The sequence below is a fragment of the Dermacentor variabilis genome, unplaced genomic scaffold, assembly GCF_050947875.1.
Source record: "Dermacentor variabilis isolate Ectoservices unplaced genomic scaffold, ASM5094787v1 scaffold_13, whole genome shotgun sequence".
NCBI classification, from domain to species: domain Eukaryota; kingdom Metazoa; phylum Arthropoda; class Arachnida; order Ixodida; family Ixodidae; genus Dermacentor; species Dermacentor variabilis.
In genome coordinates this window covers 17,021,588-17,038,306 of record NW_027460291.1, presented here as the reverse complement: position 1 = coordinate 17,038,306, position 16,719 = coordinate 17,021,588, and the positions used below count along the sequence as shown (strand labels likewise).

The window sequence follows — 16,719 nt, the reverse complement described above, 5'->3', positions numbered from 1 at the left end:
GTTCGCTATGTCCTGCGTAATTATCTTCCACAAAGCTGTTCAGAGGAAGTCCGCAACGCTTCCTTTCAGTGGTCAACTTCGACGTCGTAGTCGATCATCAATTTGTAAACTCAACGAAGAACATGCGAAAAACGAAGCCTACCGACAGCCAGCAATGTTTAGACTACAACAGCCGCCACCCGCGGCACTGCAAGCAAGGAATTTTTGTCGACAAGCGAGACGAATAAGAAGAATCTGCAGCGAAGACAACGAGTACATCCACCACCTAAATGACTTTAAAACAACGCTAGCAGAAAGAAACTATCCACAAGTTGCTCTCGATAGAGCTTACGATGTCGCCTCAAGATTGGAGAGACGGACGGAATTAGTTGAGAAAGAGCCTACACCAGAATCTGACAGGCCGCCAGCAATTATAACAAAATGTTATAATGCACTTCCAGACATAAACAACATCCTACGAAAATACCACCTAATATTATCAAGTATCGAGCATCTGAGAAAAGCGTTCCCGGATGTACCAAGGGCTAGCTATCGCCGCAACAGAAACTTTAAAGAGATGTTCATGCATTCAAGAGGTAGCCAACATCTTCCGCCCGTAAGCAAAGCATGTTGTAGCCCCAGATGCAAAAGCTGCAGGCACCTTCAAAGTGACATTAAAATAAAGAGCTCCGCAAATAGTTATACACACGAAGTCAAAACTAGCTTTGCTTGTGGAAGTTCGGTTGTATTATATATTTTCCAATGGTCCTTCTGTAAGAAACAATATATCAGTGAAACGGGACAATCAATGAACGCCAGATTAAACGGACATCGTGCGGACACAGCTAAAAAGCTTTCCAAGGCCGTCGCCGAGAATTTCAACCAACCAGGTCATAACTTTGATGACCTTAAACTCTACGTCTTCCAAAATACCGTTTTGAAAAAGAAAGTACACGGAACCACACCTTATCCATAAGTTCAAGACATTTCAACCAATAGGGATAAACGTAGCCGAGGGAGCGTTAGAATCCATTCGCCATGCTAAATTACAAGCTATAGGCAACAACACATAGTTTGGTTGCTTAGCACGTTTTATTTGTTTATTTTTTCGCTTTTCTCCCTGTCTGTTTTTTTCTTGTCTATATTTATTTATTTCTTCCATTTCAGTATTCACAACACTCCTTTGTTCTCAATTCTACACCCTCGCCTCTAACACACTTTTGCCCAAGGGTGGATAGGTGGGAAAGTTGGTAATGCATTGTAATAAAAAACTTAGAGCGCTAAAAACACATAAGATGTAGAAAAAGAAACGTACATCTCACGCGCTCTAGAGGGATTCAAGCAAAGAGCCCTGTGTAATAGAAATACATTGTATTGCAAACATATTGCAGAATAGTGTGGTGTGCGTGTGTTTTTCTATTTATTATTGTAGTTTTTTATTATAACACCTTCCTTCGTTGCCGCACCCACCCGCCTTACCCCATCTCCCCTTTAGAAAAACTCTACCTATATATACTTTGGCGAGGAAAGCATATGTCGCCTTCAAAAAGACAAGTCCACTTGTCGAAACGTAGGCTCCCGCTTTCACCTTGTTCTGGTTTTGTTAATCATCTTGAATTTCGATCTCTCGCCATCCCCGCATTTTGCATTGTCGGATTGTGTCTGATGTTATAACTTTGAATGCACCGTTAATGAATGGCCGAGTACAAAGAGCTTGCTGAAGGATAGGGTCCAAGGCCATCAACGAAGGCCTCAGCACTGCGAACGTTGAGATTGGCCATGCATTTCAGACACAGGACAACGCGTGGTACTACAGCGCAGTGTCAAACACGAACGTCGCCTGGGAATCAATCGCTTTAACAGCCGCACGGCAATAATAGATAGAACAGTATCTAGGTGGACGCGATAAGGTCACAAACCACTCGAGGAGCACAACAGGAGCACAATATTTAGTAACAAAAACTGTATTAGCTCAATAAATAAAGAACAACATGAGCAGCCAGTAAACTAGAAAGACAATAGTTTGACAGTTACAAAGGATAGCAAATTTTAAAAAGGAAATGCCGCAGAGCTCACTTTATTTAGGAGAAAGGAGACCAAAAATTCGTTAAGTTCATGTGACACATTTTGGGAAGAAGAAGTCCCTCCGAGCGGCCGCTACGTACAAGATGACTTTCGTCTTTCGAACTATGTTATATATAAATCATCGCGCATTGCTGGAAGTAGCAGAGCGATGTTATGCGTGAGAAAAGACCTACCGTCCTATTTAATACAGTCGAGCGATATAAATATACCGGAGTTCGTAGCATGCAAGATATCTTTTAGAAATACAAGCGTCACAGTGATTAGTCTTTATCTACAATGTTCTAGCAAAATATCAGTAGACAGCTCGGTGAACGTGTTTGGTATCGCAAACTCACACGTGATGGTTTGTGGGGACTTCAACGCACATGACGTCATCTTGGGCAGTGAATATAATGATTCCCGTGGAAGCATTATAGAGACTGCCGCAGAAGAAAGTAACCTGATCCTGTTAAATGACAGCTCTCCAACGTTTTTGCGGGGGTTTCGTTACCCAAGCTGTATAGATGTCACACTCTGCTCACAAGACCTTCTTGATGGCGTTGAATGGTCAACAGACATAGGAACGCACGGTAGTGATCATTTTCCGATCCTGGTAAAAACATCGCCTCATACGGAGTGAGGGGACCCGGCGCTACTCAAAATATACTAATTGGCAAAGTTTTCGGCACCATTTAAGCAACTCATAGGGCGAAAACCCGAACTTTCAAAGCTTTCCAAATATATTGTGTGAGTTTACAAGATCTGCACAAAGCCATCAGTTATCTTCCCTCCTCATTACATTTCTCTTTTTTTTATTTCAACTAAGATGTCATTAACTCGCATTTGTTCCCTCACCCAATCTGCTCTCTTCTTATCCCTTAACGTTACAGCCACCATTCTTCTTTCCATAGCTCGTTGCGTCGTCCTGAATTTTAGTAGAACCCTCTTCGTAAGCCTACAGGTTTCGGCCCCGTAGGTGAGTACTGGCAGGACACGTCTGTTGTACACTTTTCTCTTGAGGGATAGTGGCAACCTGCTGTTCATGATCTGAGAATGCCTGGCCAAACGCACCCCAGCCCATTCTTCTGATTGTTTAAGTCTCATGATCCGGATCCGCGGTCACTACCCGGCCTAAGTGGATGTATTACCCTTAGTACTTCCACTGCCTCGCAACCTATCGTAAACTGCTGTTCTCTTCCCAGACTGTTAAACATTACTTTACAGGTGCATGCACATCGCGCTTATACCATTGTCACGTACACTCGGCCACAAAATATTGCGGGGCGCTTGAGCGCATGGCGAAACGGCCCTCCGCGTCTTCTGGCGGCGCGACCCTGTCGTACAGACCGACTCCTGTGCGCATGCGCGTTCCTGGGTGATTGCAAGCGTGCTTGTTTCGGCGCTTCCTCCTTGCGGGCCGGCGATAACGGGGTACAGCCGCGAGGTGCCTCTCTTGCGATTGGCGCCGTTGCGGCTTCGGCGGCCGTTACAACAGCGGACACTCCCATAAAGCCCAGCGGCCATGAGTTTCGTTCGTCAAGGCCAGCGGCCGAATCGACTGCAGCGCACCAAGCCGTCGGCGTTGATACCTGAACCACACTTCCGGTTCCGGGTCTGGGCGCGCGCGTCTTGAACGCTAGCTGCAACGCGTTTTATGCCTGCCACGCTGACCGTTTTTCTTTTCTTTATTTTGCTTCAACAGCTCAGCCGCGCGCGGTTTTCGGGCGAAATCGTTTTATTATGAAGTAAAAATGATTGCGAACGAGATTTGCAATCCTCCATCGCATATGTGCCACGTGAAATTTCATAAAAGACGCTTGACGCCTTGTGAAATGAGGAAATGTTTATTTTATTCTCTATTAATGCTCGTTGAGGGGTTTTTGTGGAGTCATCCAACGTTGTGGCACCAGGTAAGCAGCAGCAGTTCCCGTACAAAGCTCCACCGGACGACGTCAGCTGAGAAAAATCAAATTACAAGCAAGTGTCTTTTTGGTATTAACAAATATGAATAATGCTTGTAGACGCGAAACACGCGAAAGTGGCGAATGGGTGGTATTTGAAACAAAAGCAGTTCTCCTTTACATACGTGGCGTAGAAAATATATACCCGACTTATCCGGAACAATACCGTACATACCACGAAGGCATACTATTTGGAAGCATTCCCCTCTTTCCGGGCCTTATTTCGTGTACTCTATAGGAACGCCAAAATATGGCCTACTGAGCGTTTCCAGAACATGGCTCATCCATAATTTTGTGCAACATCCTTTCGCAATCTATTCTGTCGTGCTCATTACCAAAGGATTTTAAAGTCGGCAAGGTGGTTCCATTATTTAAATCTGGTGACGTGCATTCACCTTTAAATTACAGGCCGATTTCTCTCACAAGTGTGCCATGCATAATTCTAGAGCATATAATATACTCTAATCTCATCAACTTCCTAGAAACAAATTCATTCTTTTTCATCTCGTCAGCATGGGTTCCGTAAATCACTTTCCTGCGATACTCAACTTATTTCATTTAAACATGAAATCGGTGCCGCGTTGCATAATGGATTTCACAATGACGCCAACTTCTTAGACTTTTCTGAAGCATTTGATCTCGTATCTCACCAATTACTTTGTCTAAAATTAAATGCACTCAACACTGACCGTAATATTATCTCATGGTTTGAGCACTTCTTGTGCAATAGAACACAATTTCTCTCGGCTAACAATTTCACTCTTCGCTTTGTCCTGTCAGTTCCGGGTTGTCGCAAGGTTCGGTTCTCGGAACCTTGCTTTTTCATATTTATATTAAGGATTTGCCTAAGTGTGTAGCGTCCTCCATAAGGTTATTTGGAGACGAATTGTGTCATCTACAGAGTAATATCATCAAATTCTTACACTAAAACTACAATCTGATCTAGACACGGTAACTAACTGGTGCGACACTTCGAAAATGCGACTTAACAGCCAGAAGCGCAAACTTATGAGGATTTCCCGCAATACTGCTTCGTCTAACCTATCCAAATATCACTTGAAGAACTCTGTACTCGAAGAGGTCGGTTCCTATAAATACTTAGCCGTACACATAACATCTAATTTTTCCTGGCAAAGGCACATAAACCACATCACTAACAATTCTAACCGTACGCTTGGTTACCTCCGTCGCAATTTCTCTGTGGCACACACTAACTTAAGGCTACTTCTTTACAAAACACTAATACGTCCTAAGCTTGAATATGCCTCTTCTGTTTGGGACCCTGGTTTGGATTACTTAACAAATGCAATAGACTCTATACAACATCGTAGCGGACGTTTCATTATTACTAACTATTCTCCGACATCAAGCGTAACGTCTATGAAGGCTACTTTAAACCACCCTCTCCTCTCATCCCGTAGGAAGTTATCACGGTTATCACTGCTGCACAAAATTTATTGCTACAATCTGGAATTAAAAAACTGAACTTTTGTCCGGACCTGCATGCATATCATCTCGTACTGACCATCGCCATAAATTGGGCGTTCCACACTGTCGCACGAACCTATTTTTTTGTTCATTTATTCCTAAAACTACCAATGAATGCAATGATCTGCCGGCCTCAATTGTTAACGTAACCGGCACATGTGCTTTTAGAACTACTATTGAAGAATACTTTGGTTAATCCGCACTTTGAATTTTTTAAAATAATATTATACCCTGTTATCTGCACGTGTTCTGTATTTCGTTCCACTCCCTTCTGTAAAGCCTTGGGGCCTTGAAGGATCTACAAATAAATAAATAAATAAATAAATAAATAAATAAATAAATAAATAAATGCGATGCGATGCATTAACATTGATCTGTATTTCGGACACGGGACAATGCGTGGTAATACAGCGTTATATCAAACACGAATGTCGCCTTGAAATCAATCGTTTTAACAGCCGCACGGCAATAATCGAGAGAAAAGTATGGGGGTGAACGTCATAAGGTCAGAGACCACTCGAGGAGCGCAAGGTTTCGGAACAAAAACTGTATTAGCACAAGAAATAAACAAAATGAACGGCCAGTAGAGTAAAAAAACAATAGGTTGACAGTTACAAAGGATAGCAGATTTTAGAAAACAAATGTCGTAGAACTCACTTTATTTACTAGAAAGTGGGTCGAAAATTCGTTAAGCTCACGTGACACATTTTGTGAAGTGCCAAGGAGGATTCTGCGGTGCCGTGCAAATTCTGCGATGGCGAAAGTTAGGGTGCTACTCTGATGCTACCGTTCATCTCAGCATAGGTAAGCATGATATGGAACGCTACCTTTCCGTCTCGGAGGTAGCCGTCATTTTTCAGCGAGGGAATGTCTATACGAAATGTGAGGTGGAAGTGTAGCAGTGAGGGATCATGGCGCTTGCAGTCACAAAATATGGCAGCGGGAGTCAACGAACGTTCATAGGATGTTACTGGATGCACCGTGCTAACTCTCCAGAAAGGCGGCCAACACTTGGAGTCCACCAGCGTCCCGTTAAACTCGATCTCCACAACGAGGGCAGGTGTTGGCGTAGTGCCGTACTTCCAAACCACAACCCTAAAGTACGTGTCCCTCATGTGCCACTTCGTAATCTCAGCAAACTTTTTTCCTTCTCCCTGCCACTGAATGATTTACTCACAATTTTCCAGTGTCAGCTCATAACTGACCACCCGTACTTCTTTAATTTGCGCGTTTGTCGACAGCGCACTGGTCAAATGCGAAAGTCTGCTGCACAAAGTCTCACAACGAGCGATTACACGGCTGTAATTAGGCTTCGGGGAAGTTTTCCGCCAGTTTTCCAGGTGCGCTAAACGTTCTAACTTTCGGAGGATCAGATCCTGTCCCGAGTGCAACGACAGCGACCCCGTCGTGCTGACTTCCTCCAATGGATTTTGCTGAGACGTCCGCTGGCGCGACACGGTCGATGAAATCGTGGCGGAGATTTGTTCCATCTCGCCCTTTAAGTTGCGCTCGCATGCTCCGACCTCGCGAGTAATCCCAGCGAAGCTGGCTTCCTGTTTTCTGACTTGTTCTGTAAGCTCATTCAACTGACTCTGAATCAATGGCAGCAGCTGGTCGTGGTTGAGGCATCCCAGCATCGCCTTCACGTCTTCAAGGGTAGCGTTCACGTCTTCGAGTGTCACTGCTGTAGGTTGCGAGGACGCTGTGATCGCAGTAGAAACACCGGCACTGCATCCGGTCGCGTAGTGCGTTGGCAGGTCTCTGTGCTGGACTGCCTCACCGCATCGCACACACTCCACGGTGTGAAATGTGCACACGTTCTCGTAGTGTTCCAGCATGCGGTCCAAGGTGCCCGTGTACTCGCAGCCGTGCGCTTCGTTCCAGCAGTACGCCTTAGTAGAAAATAATATATGTAATTAACACAGATTAAATTTTTTGGCCGACAAACCATTTTTTATTTAAAGGTGCCTTCTATCTCTGTCCCTAATTTTAGAACGTACCTTTACATGAATTCCGGTGCGAACCAGTGTATACGCCAGATCTTATGGGGAAGCAAATATGCTCAAATCGCCCCCAGCAGCACTTGCCGCTGTCTATGTACTAAAGATGCATCAAACATAGTTATTAGGTGAAGGTCAATCATTGAATTATGTTCCTAAATAGCAAGACAGGTACTCGCACACAATGAGGCTTGGTGAGCCAGAATTGAGAAAAAAGGGACTCCGTAGTTGAACTATTCTTCAGCTCCTAGCTTATCTTTGGCGACAGCGGCATTGTTGTGTAGTGTAGACCGCCATCTTCTTTTCGTTTGCTAGCTTGCTCCTCATATGAACCCTCTCACCTGCTACGGGCCGAGATAGCTGTTATAGGGTGGTCGGGGAGCGGGGCGGGGGGGGGGCAGTAGCAGTTAAGGAATAATGTCCTAAAGTAAAAAAAATTCCAGAAATGATATTTTTTCAGAAGCAAAACCATCTTTTAGAAGAATACATAGTGAATTTATTTTGTAGTGAGCCCAACATTTTTGATGATGTTTCAATGCGAAGTTCAAGGGAACGAAGAATAATGTTTGAATAGAAAGTGATTAAATATCACTGAATTAACACTTAATTTTCACGGAAGTGATTTATTGTCACCAGTTTCCCCTTGAATTGAGCGCAGATTCTACAACCCCAAAACGTCAGTGTGACATCGCACATTTCAAAGTATTGTGTTTTTTTTGTATTGCTTGCTTATCTGTGACACTAAGAAATAAGTAAATACCGAGTTCCAACAGAATATTTCACATGAGCCTACAGTGAGCTTGAGTTGTTCTATTGTTTTGGTAGTTATAAGCGCTAAAAAGTAAAATTTAGTCATGGTGAATTTGAGTACTACTCTTCAGCAATAGTAAAAGAGGCACTCTAATCGTTAGGCGTGCACATATGCCGCAGCGGAATTATGCGTATACTAATGCTCAATTGTTTCCCACCCCCCCGAAAAAAACATATAAGGGAGAGAAATTGTTTCTTTCCTCCTCACCTTCACTGTGTTCACTGTTCTGGCAGGGAATTCATAACCCACGCATTCCGCTACTTCGAATTGCACTTGATCCAACGGACACTGGCCAACGCCCCCTTCGAGACTGGCTGCGTGACATGATTGGCACAGAGCGTGCGAGCACGGCAACAGCACCGTCCGTTTCGGGATCATGCGGCAGAGACCGCACACACGTGAACTGGGAACCTCGTCGACGAACCGCGTCGGTCGCCAGTTGACGCCGGTGACGATGTGGTCGCGAAAACGGTGCACTCGTCCCTGTCCACGATCCGGCATGGCGGTGTCTTCGGGCACGAATCCTACGCTCGCGCAAGAGCGTGGTGGCTTCTTTTACCAAGCTTATCGCTACTCAGTGGTGTCAGACACTTTGCCCAGATAAGCGTCAACGAGAGATAAAATGAGCCCAGCAAGCACTATCGCGCACAATGGGAAACACTTATCGCCCTGATGGCATTCGCAACGCGGCGAGGAACAATTGCTTCGTTATCGTCGGCGACAGCCGTCGCATACATCAACCGCCGATTCCGCGTCCGCTGGTGCCATAGAGTTAGTAGAACAACTCTAGAGGAAAAGCTGGGCCGGAAAAGTGGGAACCTCTAGGGCGCCGCCCTGTTGCTACTGGTCAATGTGGCCAGCGCAATTACTATTGAAAGAGCTGAAAGCAAGTACAGGTCACCTTATGCTTTCTCATCTAAAAGCGCATACCTGATGGCTTTATGAAGGTGGTACGTTAATATTAAGTTTACAGAAAGCGCTCGCTAAGTCCGCGACTTATGTAAATCACGATGTACGCATTCTTGCAATAAAGGATGACACGAATTTCGGTTTCGAATCTGTTTTTTGGATGCGTAGTAGTTTCGTACAGTTTGGGTTCGACATGCGATCGCGCGTCGACATCGGACGCTATGGCACACACACTCGTGCCTTGTGTGCCACCGAAGTGCTCTGGCATATACCTTGACATGTAAGTAAACGAATGTATCTCCTTGTTGAGAATATCACGCGAGTAGGCAGCTCTTGTGGTGCATCACAATCGTTTGAGAAGCGTCACAGTAGAGCATTTTTCTGCATGCGGAGCGGTGTTTTTGTTTGCAAGTTTCCCTTCAGTAGGAAATTGCTGGACAGGCGGACCAGCGCACCGGAATTGTACTGGCGAAGCCGCAAGCAACTCAAAGAATCTGTTTAATTGTTGCACTTTGTACAATCATGCTTCTACAAAGGCCACAGCAGACAAACAGTCTGATGCCGAGTATATCTCTGCCACGAAGTAATCAAGAGGCGAGTGCCTAATGCGGACGAAATCGAGTGCATCGAGACTTAGAACGGCAGAAAGCTCAGCTACTTGGTAAGGATTCATTATGCAAAACAGAGGTGAGGCGTGCAGACAGGACACAAGAGTAGAGCAGTGGGCGGCGCTCGTGTTGTTTGCTTGTAAATACTCTACTCTTTGTGTCCTGTCTGCACGCCTCACCTCCGTTTTGCATAACGAGCGCATCAACCCACATATTAATAGCGTAGGCGTTTTATTAACTGTGCAATATTTTCAACACTTCCTTGCATGCCATTTGATGTGGAATATCTTTTCTGGTCACAAATTTGTGCAGCGAATCAATTTGCATGATCGACTCCGGGCCTGTGGGACCGTTCACTTGCACTTGATGCTGAGTATTTTACATGTATCCATAAACTGCAGATATGCACATCAGATCCCTGCGAGCATTTTCAAAATTCAATTATTTTCGACAACAGGCACATATGCAATACTGACATAATCCCGAATACCACTAAGCAGCTGGGACACATTTTTGTTGACCATACTCGCAGGTAAAATAAGTACATCATGTGGACAGCTCCAGCTCATTTTCCTTAAGTCAGTGTGTACAAGGGTTACGCAAAAATAATTTTTTTTCTCGCGCACTGATTATTTTGCTGCATAAGCAAGAGAACCCACCACGTTAGTGTAACGTATCTTGTGCATCACACTAATATGTGCTTTCATTTACCAAGTGAGATGAGTTACTTTTATAGCTCATTCAGTCATATCACACTGCAAGCTGCATTTATAATCTTCAATTGGATTTTGCAAATGTTTAATGAAACATGTTTCCCTTTTATGCAGATATGCAATGGCAAGCCCTTCCATGTGTTCCAAAAGTAAAATTTAAGCTCTAAATTAAAGAAGACATTTCTAGTCAGAAACAAGCAAAAATGGTGACTGCAGAGTATCAGAAGCCCAAGGTACAGAAATTATGAGAAGTGTCGAATGATTTTAAGGAAAGAGTCGTATTTGAAAATGCAAGACTCTTTAGTGGAGGTCAAGCAAGTCAGTATAGGTAGAATACTCCGCAAGATTATGCGAGTGAGGGGATGTCAAACAATGGGTCAGGAAATGCGTTGTTTTTCTGCAAAACAAAAGCTATGATTGTCATTACATAAGTCATTTTAGCATCATGAGACTGGTGCTTGATAAACTCAGAAATAAACCAAAAAACAAGACAAGCAAAAATAAAAAAACAATTTAATGATGCTCTCTCCACACTGGGATAAATAAAAATAAACACATCACATCTAATGTGGACATATCAGACGCCTTGTGAAACACGAAAGCAAAAATTCAGTTTCGAGCTATGGAACTTGCCGCATAGATGTGGGGGCCTTGCACTAATAGTGATAGTTACCACTGCATTTAGAAATTGAAAGCATTTGTGCAGACAAGGATGATTCTTTATATTTTTGGCTACCACTTCAAATGCCTCCACCAAGTGTTACAATGCTGCACGCAGCCATACTAAGGATCTCGCAGCAACACCTGCAGGTAAAAAGCAGAAGCAGTCAAAGTCCTGGTGTGTACTGGACACCATATTTGAAAATTTTTGGGCAAGAAGAATGCAAGAAGCAGACATAACTGCATTGATTTCAATAATTTCCCATTTGAATGGCCTTTTTTTTTTTGTTTAGACAATGCCTACGCCTAGCCACAGCAGCTCCCTCATACAGACTCCGCAAGTCAAGAGGCCGTGGAGGCAAATGCAGGTAAGGGGCAAGAAGCAATAGCACTGGTGTCGACATTCATCTAATTTCTTTCTTTTTCTTTCGTTTAGGCAGCCAGCACACCTCGAACAGCCACCTTGACTGTGGGTGTGTCACCCTAGTCGTAAAGGAAACATTTGAGGCAAAGCGGCAGGCAAGGTGAACAGCCACTTCTCCATGTAAACGATACTCTTTCTCTTGGATGACTACTACGCCTCGCCACGCCAGCACACTTGTGCACAAAGATGCCGCGGAGGCACGTGCAGGTCAGAAGCAAGAAGCAGTGGCACTGGTGTCGACATTCACCCAATTTCTTTTTCTTACACTGAGGCAGCCAGCACACCTCGAACAGCCACCTTGACTGCGGGTGTGTCAGTAGATTCCTGTTGTACATATGGTCATAATAAACTTCAGTAAACTTGAACTTGATAATAAACTTGAAGGCAAATGGGACATGGCTGCATTGTATTTTTGAACATTTATTGTACACATACAATATATGTTACACTTTGCAGTGCTACAGAGCGTATTTTGAAGCTTCCCCCTATATTTTGCACCTTTAATTACGTATGTGTTCTGTGGCCCTCAATGCAGTTCATGTTGTAGCAGCTGCTTTGTGTGCGTATCGCACATTGGCTTAAGCTCGTGATATCCACATACTTCTCTCACATATACAAAATAAAGTTCTATGTAGTCCTCAGTGTTACAACAAAAAATGAAAGTAAACAATCCGATCGTGGAATTGTGTTTAATCAGCTCGCATCTTGATCAAAACATACCCATAGACGCCCTCTTCCTAGATTTCCAAAAAGCTTTCGACAAGGTTCCTCATGAACGGCTCTTTCTAAAACTATCATGTCTTAATCTTAACCCTCGTGTTCTCCAATGGATACGCAACTTTCTCACTAACCGTCAACAGTTCGTTTACGCTAACCAGTGCTCGTCTACCTTATCACCCGTTATCTCTGGCGTGCCACAAGGCACAGTCCTGGGACCACTACTCTTCTTAATATACATTAACGACTTACCTATAGGCTGTTCTTCCAAAATTCGTTTATTTGCCGATGACTGTGTAATCTATCGTCCTATTACTAACGACGCTGATTCTCGCGCCCTCCAGTCCGACCTTAACGTCATTGAAACTTGGTGTAACAATTGGCTCATGTCCCTCAACGTCAAAAAAACATCACTACTTACTTTCCATCGTCGCCAATCATTTATGTCAGCTAATTACACCATCGCCGGTTCGGAAATATGTGCTGTGACTTCATATAAATACCTAGGCGTTAACTTGTCCAATAACCTCAGTTGGTCCTCACACATTTGCAACATTAGCAATGATGCCAATCGTGTACTAAGCTACCTGCGCCGTAATCTACGTCTTGTCCCGCACTCAGTAAAACTACTCGCATACTTAACAATCGTTCGACCCAAACTAGAATACGCATGCTCAGTATGGGACCCACACCAATCTAACCTGGCAACAGCACTAGAATCCATACAGAATCGTGCAGCAAGGTTCATTCATTCTGACTACTCTTACCACACTAGCGTTACTAAACTTAAATCATCTCTGAAACTTCCAACCCTCGAGCAGCGCCGCAAAACAGCAAGACTGTGCCTCTTTCACAAATTTTATCACTCACTACTTCATCAGACCGACATCACGCCTGCGCATCGCACTTCATCCCGTCATGGCCATTCAAAGGCTGTTTATCCCCCTCCAGCTCGCACCTCCGCTCATCTTAACTCTTTCTTCATTCAAACAGCGAAAGACTGGAATCATCTACCTTCTGAAGCGGTGCACCACTCCAGTCATTCATCGTTCAAGGCATTTATTGAAAATATTATGTAAATATGCCCACCCCTCATGTAAAACCCCAAATGGGGTATTTGAGGTACCAATAAATAAATAAATAAATAAATAAATACAGTGATTCCTATGACAGTTACTGAGAAGTTGACAACTTGAACTGGTCAATTGGTCCATAGCCTCCTCTATTTTTCAAAAATAAAGGAGGCAATGGATCCGTCATGGCAAGGAATTGTATGTATACATGAAAAGAGGGGGGGTATGTGTGTGTGTGTTTGTAGTAGGGGGTATAGGATTAGGGCGGTACGAAAAAATGTACCAACACCGTCCTCTAGACCCATTGCGTTAAGGTACCGTAACAAAGCGTATTATGCATAAAGTTCACACAACCAACTCTGATGTTACTGCACACGCCAGGCGACAGGAGCTACATTTGTCATGACGCATTCGCGACTGCACCGGATGCCCTCCATATTATTCTCTTTAATCGTGCACACTGCACCGAGGCAAAAGAAAGATCATGGGCGCAGGTGCCTTTTCTCGACCTTGCGAGGCTCTGCTGCGCGTGCCAGGGTAGCTGTCTGTGCGAACACTCCCTGGCACACACACCTGCCTCGGCGGCCCCAACCTACGTACCGTTCTGCTTCGAGCTTTGATCCGCCCACTGTCACTTCGATGCCCTGGAGTTCTTGCGCCGCCTGCTTTATTATAATCTCAGGTGCTCTCCTGATACTTCCGTTTGTCGGTTACATGTGCCCTACAGCTGGATCAGTACTCATAATAATAAAAAAAAACGATCTATCGTCGCGACGATAGATCGCGAAAGCGGCTTTTGCAACGTACCGCGCCCGTGCGAAGAGAATTACGGAACGCCAACGAGGAATCTGACCACAGCTTCGAGCTCGTAATCTCGTCGAGTAACACTCCTGCAACAGGCGTGACCGCTGAAAACCGCATACCGCCGGAAACTTCAACAGGATCATCCCTCGGTTGCATAACTGCCACCTGTACGGCCAACATGGACCACACCCGCACCGTCCCGCAAGATAGAATAAAGAACCAACTTGAAAAGCCCAAACACACGGCTGCACGCACACATCACGAAAGTACAAGCGAGACGCCATGCTGCTACGCTGCTACTGTTGCCGGATTAAAACTGACTACTGTCACCAAGTCTAGCAAGCGTCTCAGGAGCTGGCAACCTCGGCGCGTAGCAACATGGCGGCGCTTTTGCGGTTCCCGATTTCAATGCATGGGCCCTATGGGTAGCTTGTCCTCTAGAGTCAGTATAGTAACTCTATGGCTGGTGCATATTCACTGAGCTTGCTCCGGTGTCACGTGTACTCGGCCAGAACGTGTATTGGGCGCGCGAACGCATTGCGAAACGTCCCTCCGCACCTTCGGGCAGCGCAACCCTGTCGTCGAGACCGACTGCTGCGCGCATGCGCGTTCCTCCGGGTCTGCAAGCGTGAATGTTTCCGCGCTTCCTTCTTGTGCGCCGCCGATAAACGAGTGCAGCCGCGAGGTGCCCCTCCTACGATTGGCGCTGTGGCGGCTGGCAATGGCACCACTTAGTTGACGTAACGGAAGTCAAGGGTTCGTTTTTGTCTTCGCTGTCTGCTTCTAGAGAGTGCCTTTTCCGCCACGCTTTTATTTTTGTAGAGAACGCCCCGTTTGTGAAAAGGAAGAGCGACGGTTGGTAACGAAAAGGCGCAGAGATAAAAAAAAAAAAGGAAAAACACAAATGACTTCTTGCGTTGGCGACCCGGCCCTAGGCGTCCGTGCCCGTGACTTGACAAACAGTTTGAAGGGCGCTTAAGCTTCGGCTTTCAGAGCAGAACGCGATAGGATTCAAAGATCCCTGACTGCTCCTCACGCTTCCCGACAACTGGAGTATACGTAATCCTAATGCATACCTGGATACGCTTGCCGCGAACGGCGAGCTTAGTGGTTGAACTGCGGCCCCTTGCGTGCGCCGCGATGCGGCAGAGGGGAGCGCCAGCTGGAGTGAATGCAACCAAACGGGCGGGCCTCTCCGCGGCCCCCAAGGCGCCCATCGCGCTGGCGCGCGAAATAGCGCTACCGCGGCCGGGCTGGGAACGCCGCGGCCGGTTTGTGTGGGTGAAGCGGTTTGTTTGAGTTTTCGCGTAGAAGAATGATGTTTTCTCGTAAAGACAAATTACTATCAGAGAGCTATCATGTCTGTAGGTTGTATGCATGTCGTAGTTTACGGCTGTTCTAGGTACTTTAGCTTGATAAATTCAATTAGTTCAGCCAATGCCTTGCATCATATAGAAGGCCTGGGTAATCTTTTTGCCGATGCGATACCGGAGTTCCTGCGACGCGGGCTCCTAAGCGCTATGGGGAAACAGCGCTGGATAGGGGGCGCGACGAAAAGAGTGCGTTGCACGGCGCCCTGGCGAAGAAACGCGTCGTATTCCAGCCGCTCGACCAGACAACACACACGTGCGCGGCCGTGTTATAAGTTCGTGTGCTTCCGTTTTCGGGCCACTTCAAATGGACAGTTTTCGTAAAGAAGCTAGCGCCATCAAGTGAAGAAGTGACGAAAGAAGCTTTTTAAGCTTTATATACATCACATCCTAGATCCTTTTTTCACAAGTATGCCAGAAATGGTCCAGAACACTGAAACATTGACAGGGATAAGTGATCATGACGTCGTGCTAAGCGAAATAAATATGAAACATGTAAGCGTTTACAATGAGAAGAGTCGGTGCATGTACAATTACGCCAAGGCTGATATGCAAGCAATCAATACTCCACTGGAAGCGTATTTCGTTGTGTTCGAAACACTTGCGGATGAGTACTCTGTGGAAAACCTATGGGTTCTATTTAAAGAAAAAATCTTTGAACTGCGCAACCGGTTTGTTCCGTCCTGGGTATTGACTAGAAGGCGTAATCGAAGTAAGCCATGGTACACTAAAGAACTGGATGTTTTAGTGAAGCGTAGGCAAAGAATTTACCGTTCATTCAAACGATACGCCTCTAAAGAAAAGTTATGTAAACTAAAACTGGCAACGCGGGAAGTGAACAACGCTATAATCCAAACAAAATCAGCCTACTTTAAAACAATAGAAAGTAAGATAAAGCAAAGTCCCAAGGAACTTTGGAAACATATAAAACGAAATAAAAAAGACAACATTTCTATCCCCGCTTTCAGCGATGGCGATGTTACAATTTGCGACGCCACAGAAAAGGCCAAGTTGTTCAATCTTTATATTACATCAGTGTTCTCTGCCCCAACAGATTCTCGGAAAGATATGAAATTGTTGAAACGCGAATCCACACCCATGCCTAAGATAATGATCGAAGCATGGGGCATTGAATTAC

At 45.1% G+C, this 16,719-nt stretch overlaps 1 protein-coding gene across 1 annotated transcript; it reads right to left on the bottom strand.

Moving 5' to 3' along the window:
* Window positions 1-4,005: 4,005 nt before the first annotated feature.
* LOC142566863 (uncharacterized) lies at window positions 4,006-8,896 on the bottom strand. The gene is made up of 2 exons (XM_075677791.1): window positions 8,511-8,896; window positions 4,006-7,384 (listed from the first exon to the last, which is right to left on the bottom strand). Exons 1-2 carry the CDS (start codon window positions 8,802-8,804, stop codon window positions 6,662-6,664), a joined length of 1,017 nt encoding a protein of 338 aa, XP_075533906.1. The 5' UTR covers window positions 8,805-8,896; the 3' UTR covers window positions 4,006-6,661.
* Between the last annotated feature and the right edge of the window lie 7,823 nt (window positions 8,897-16,719).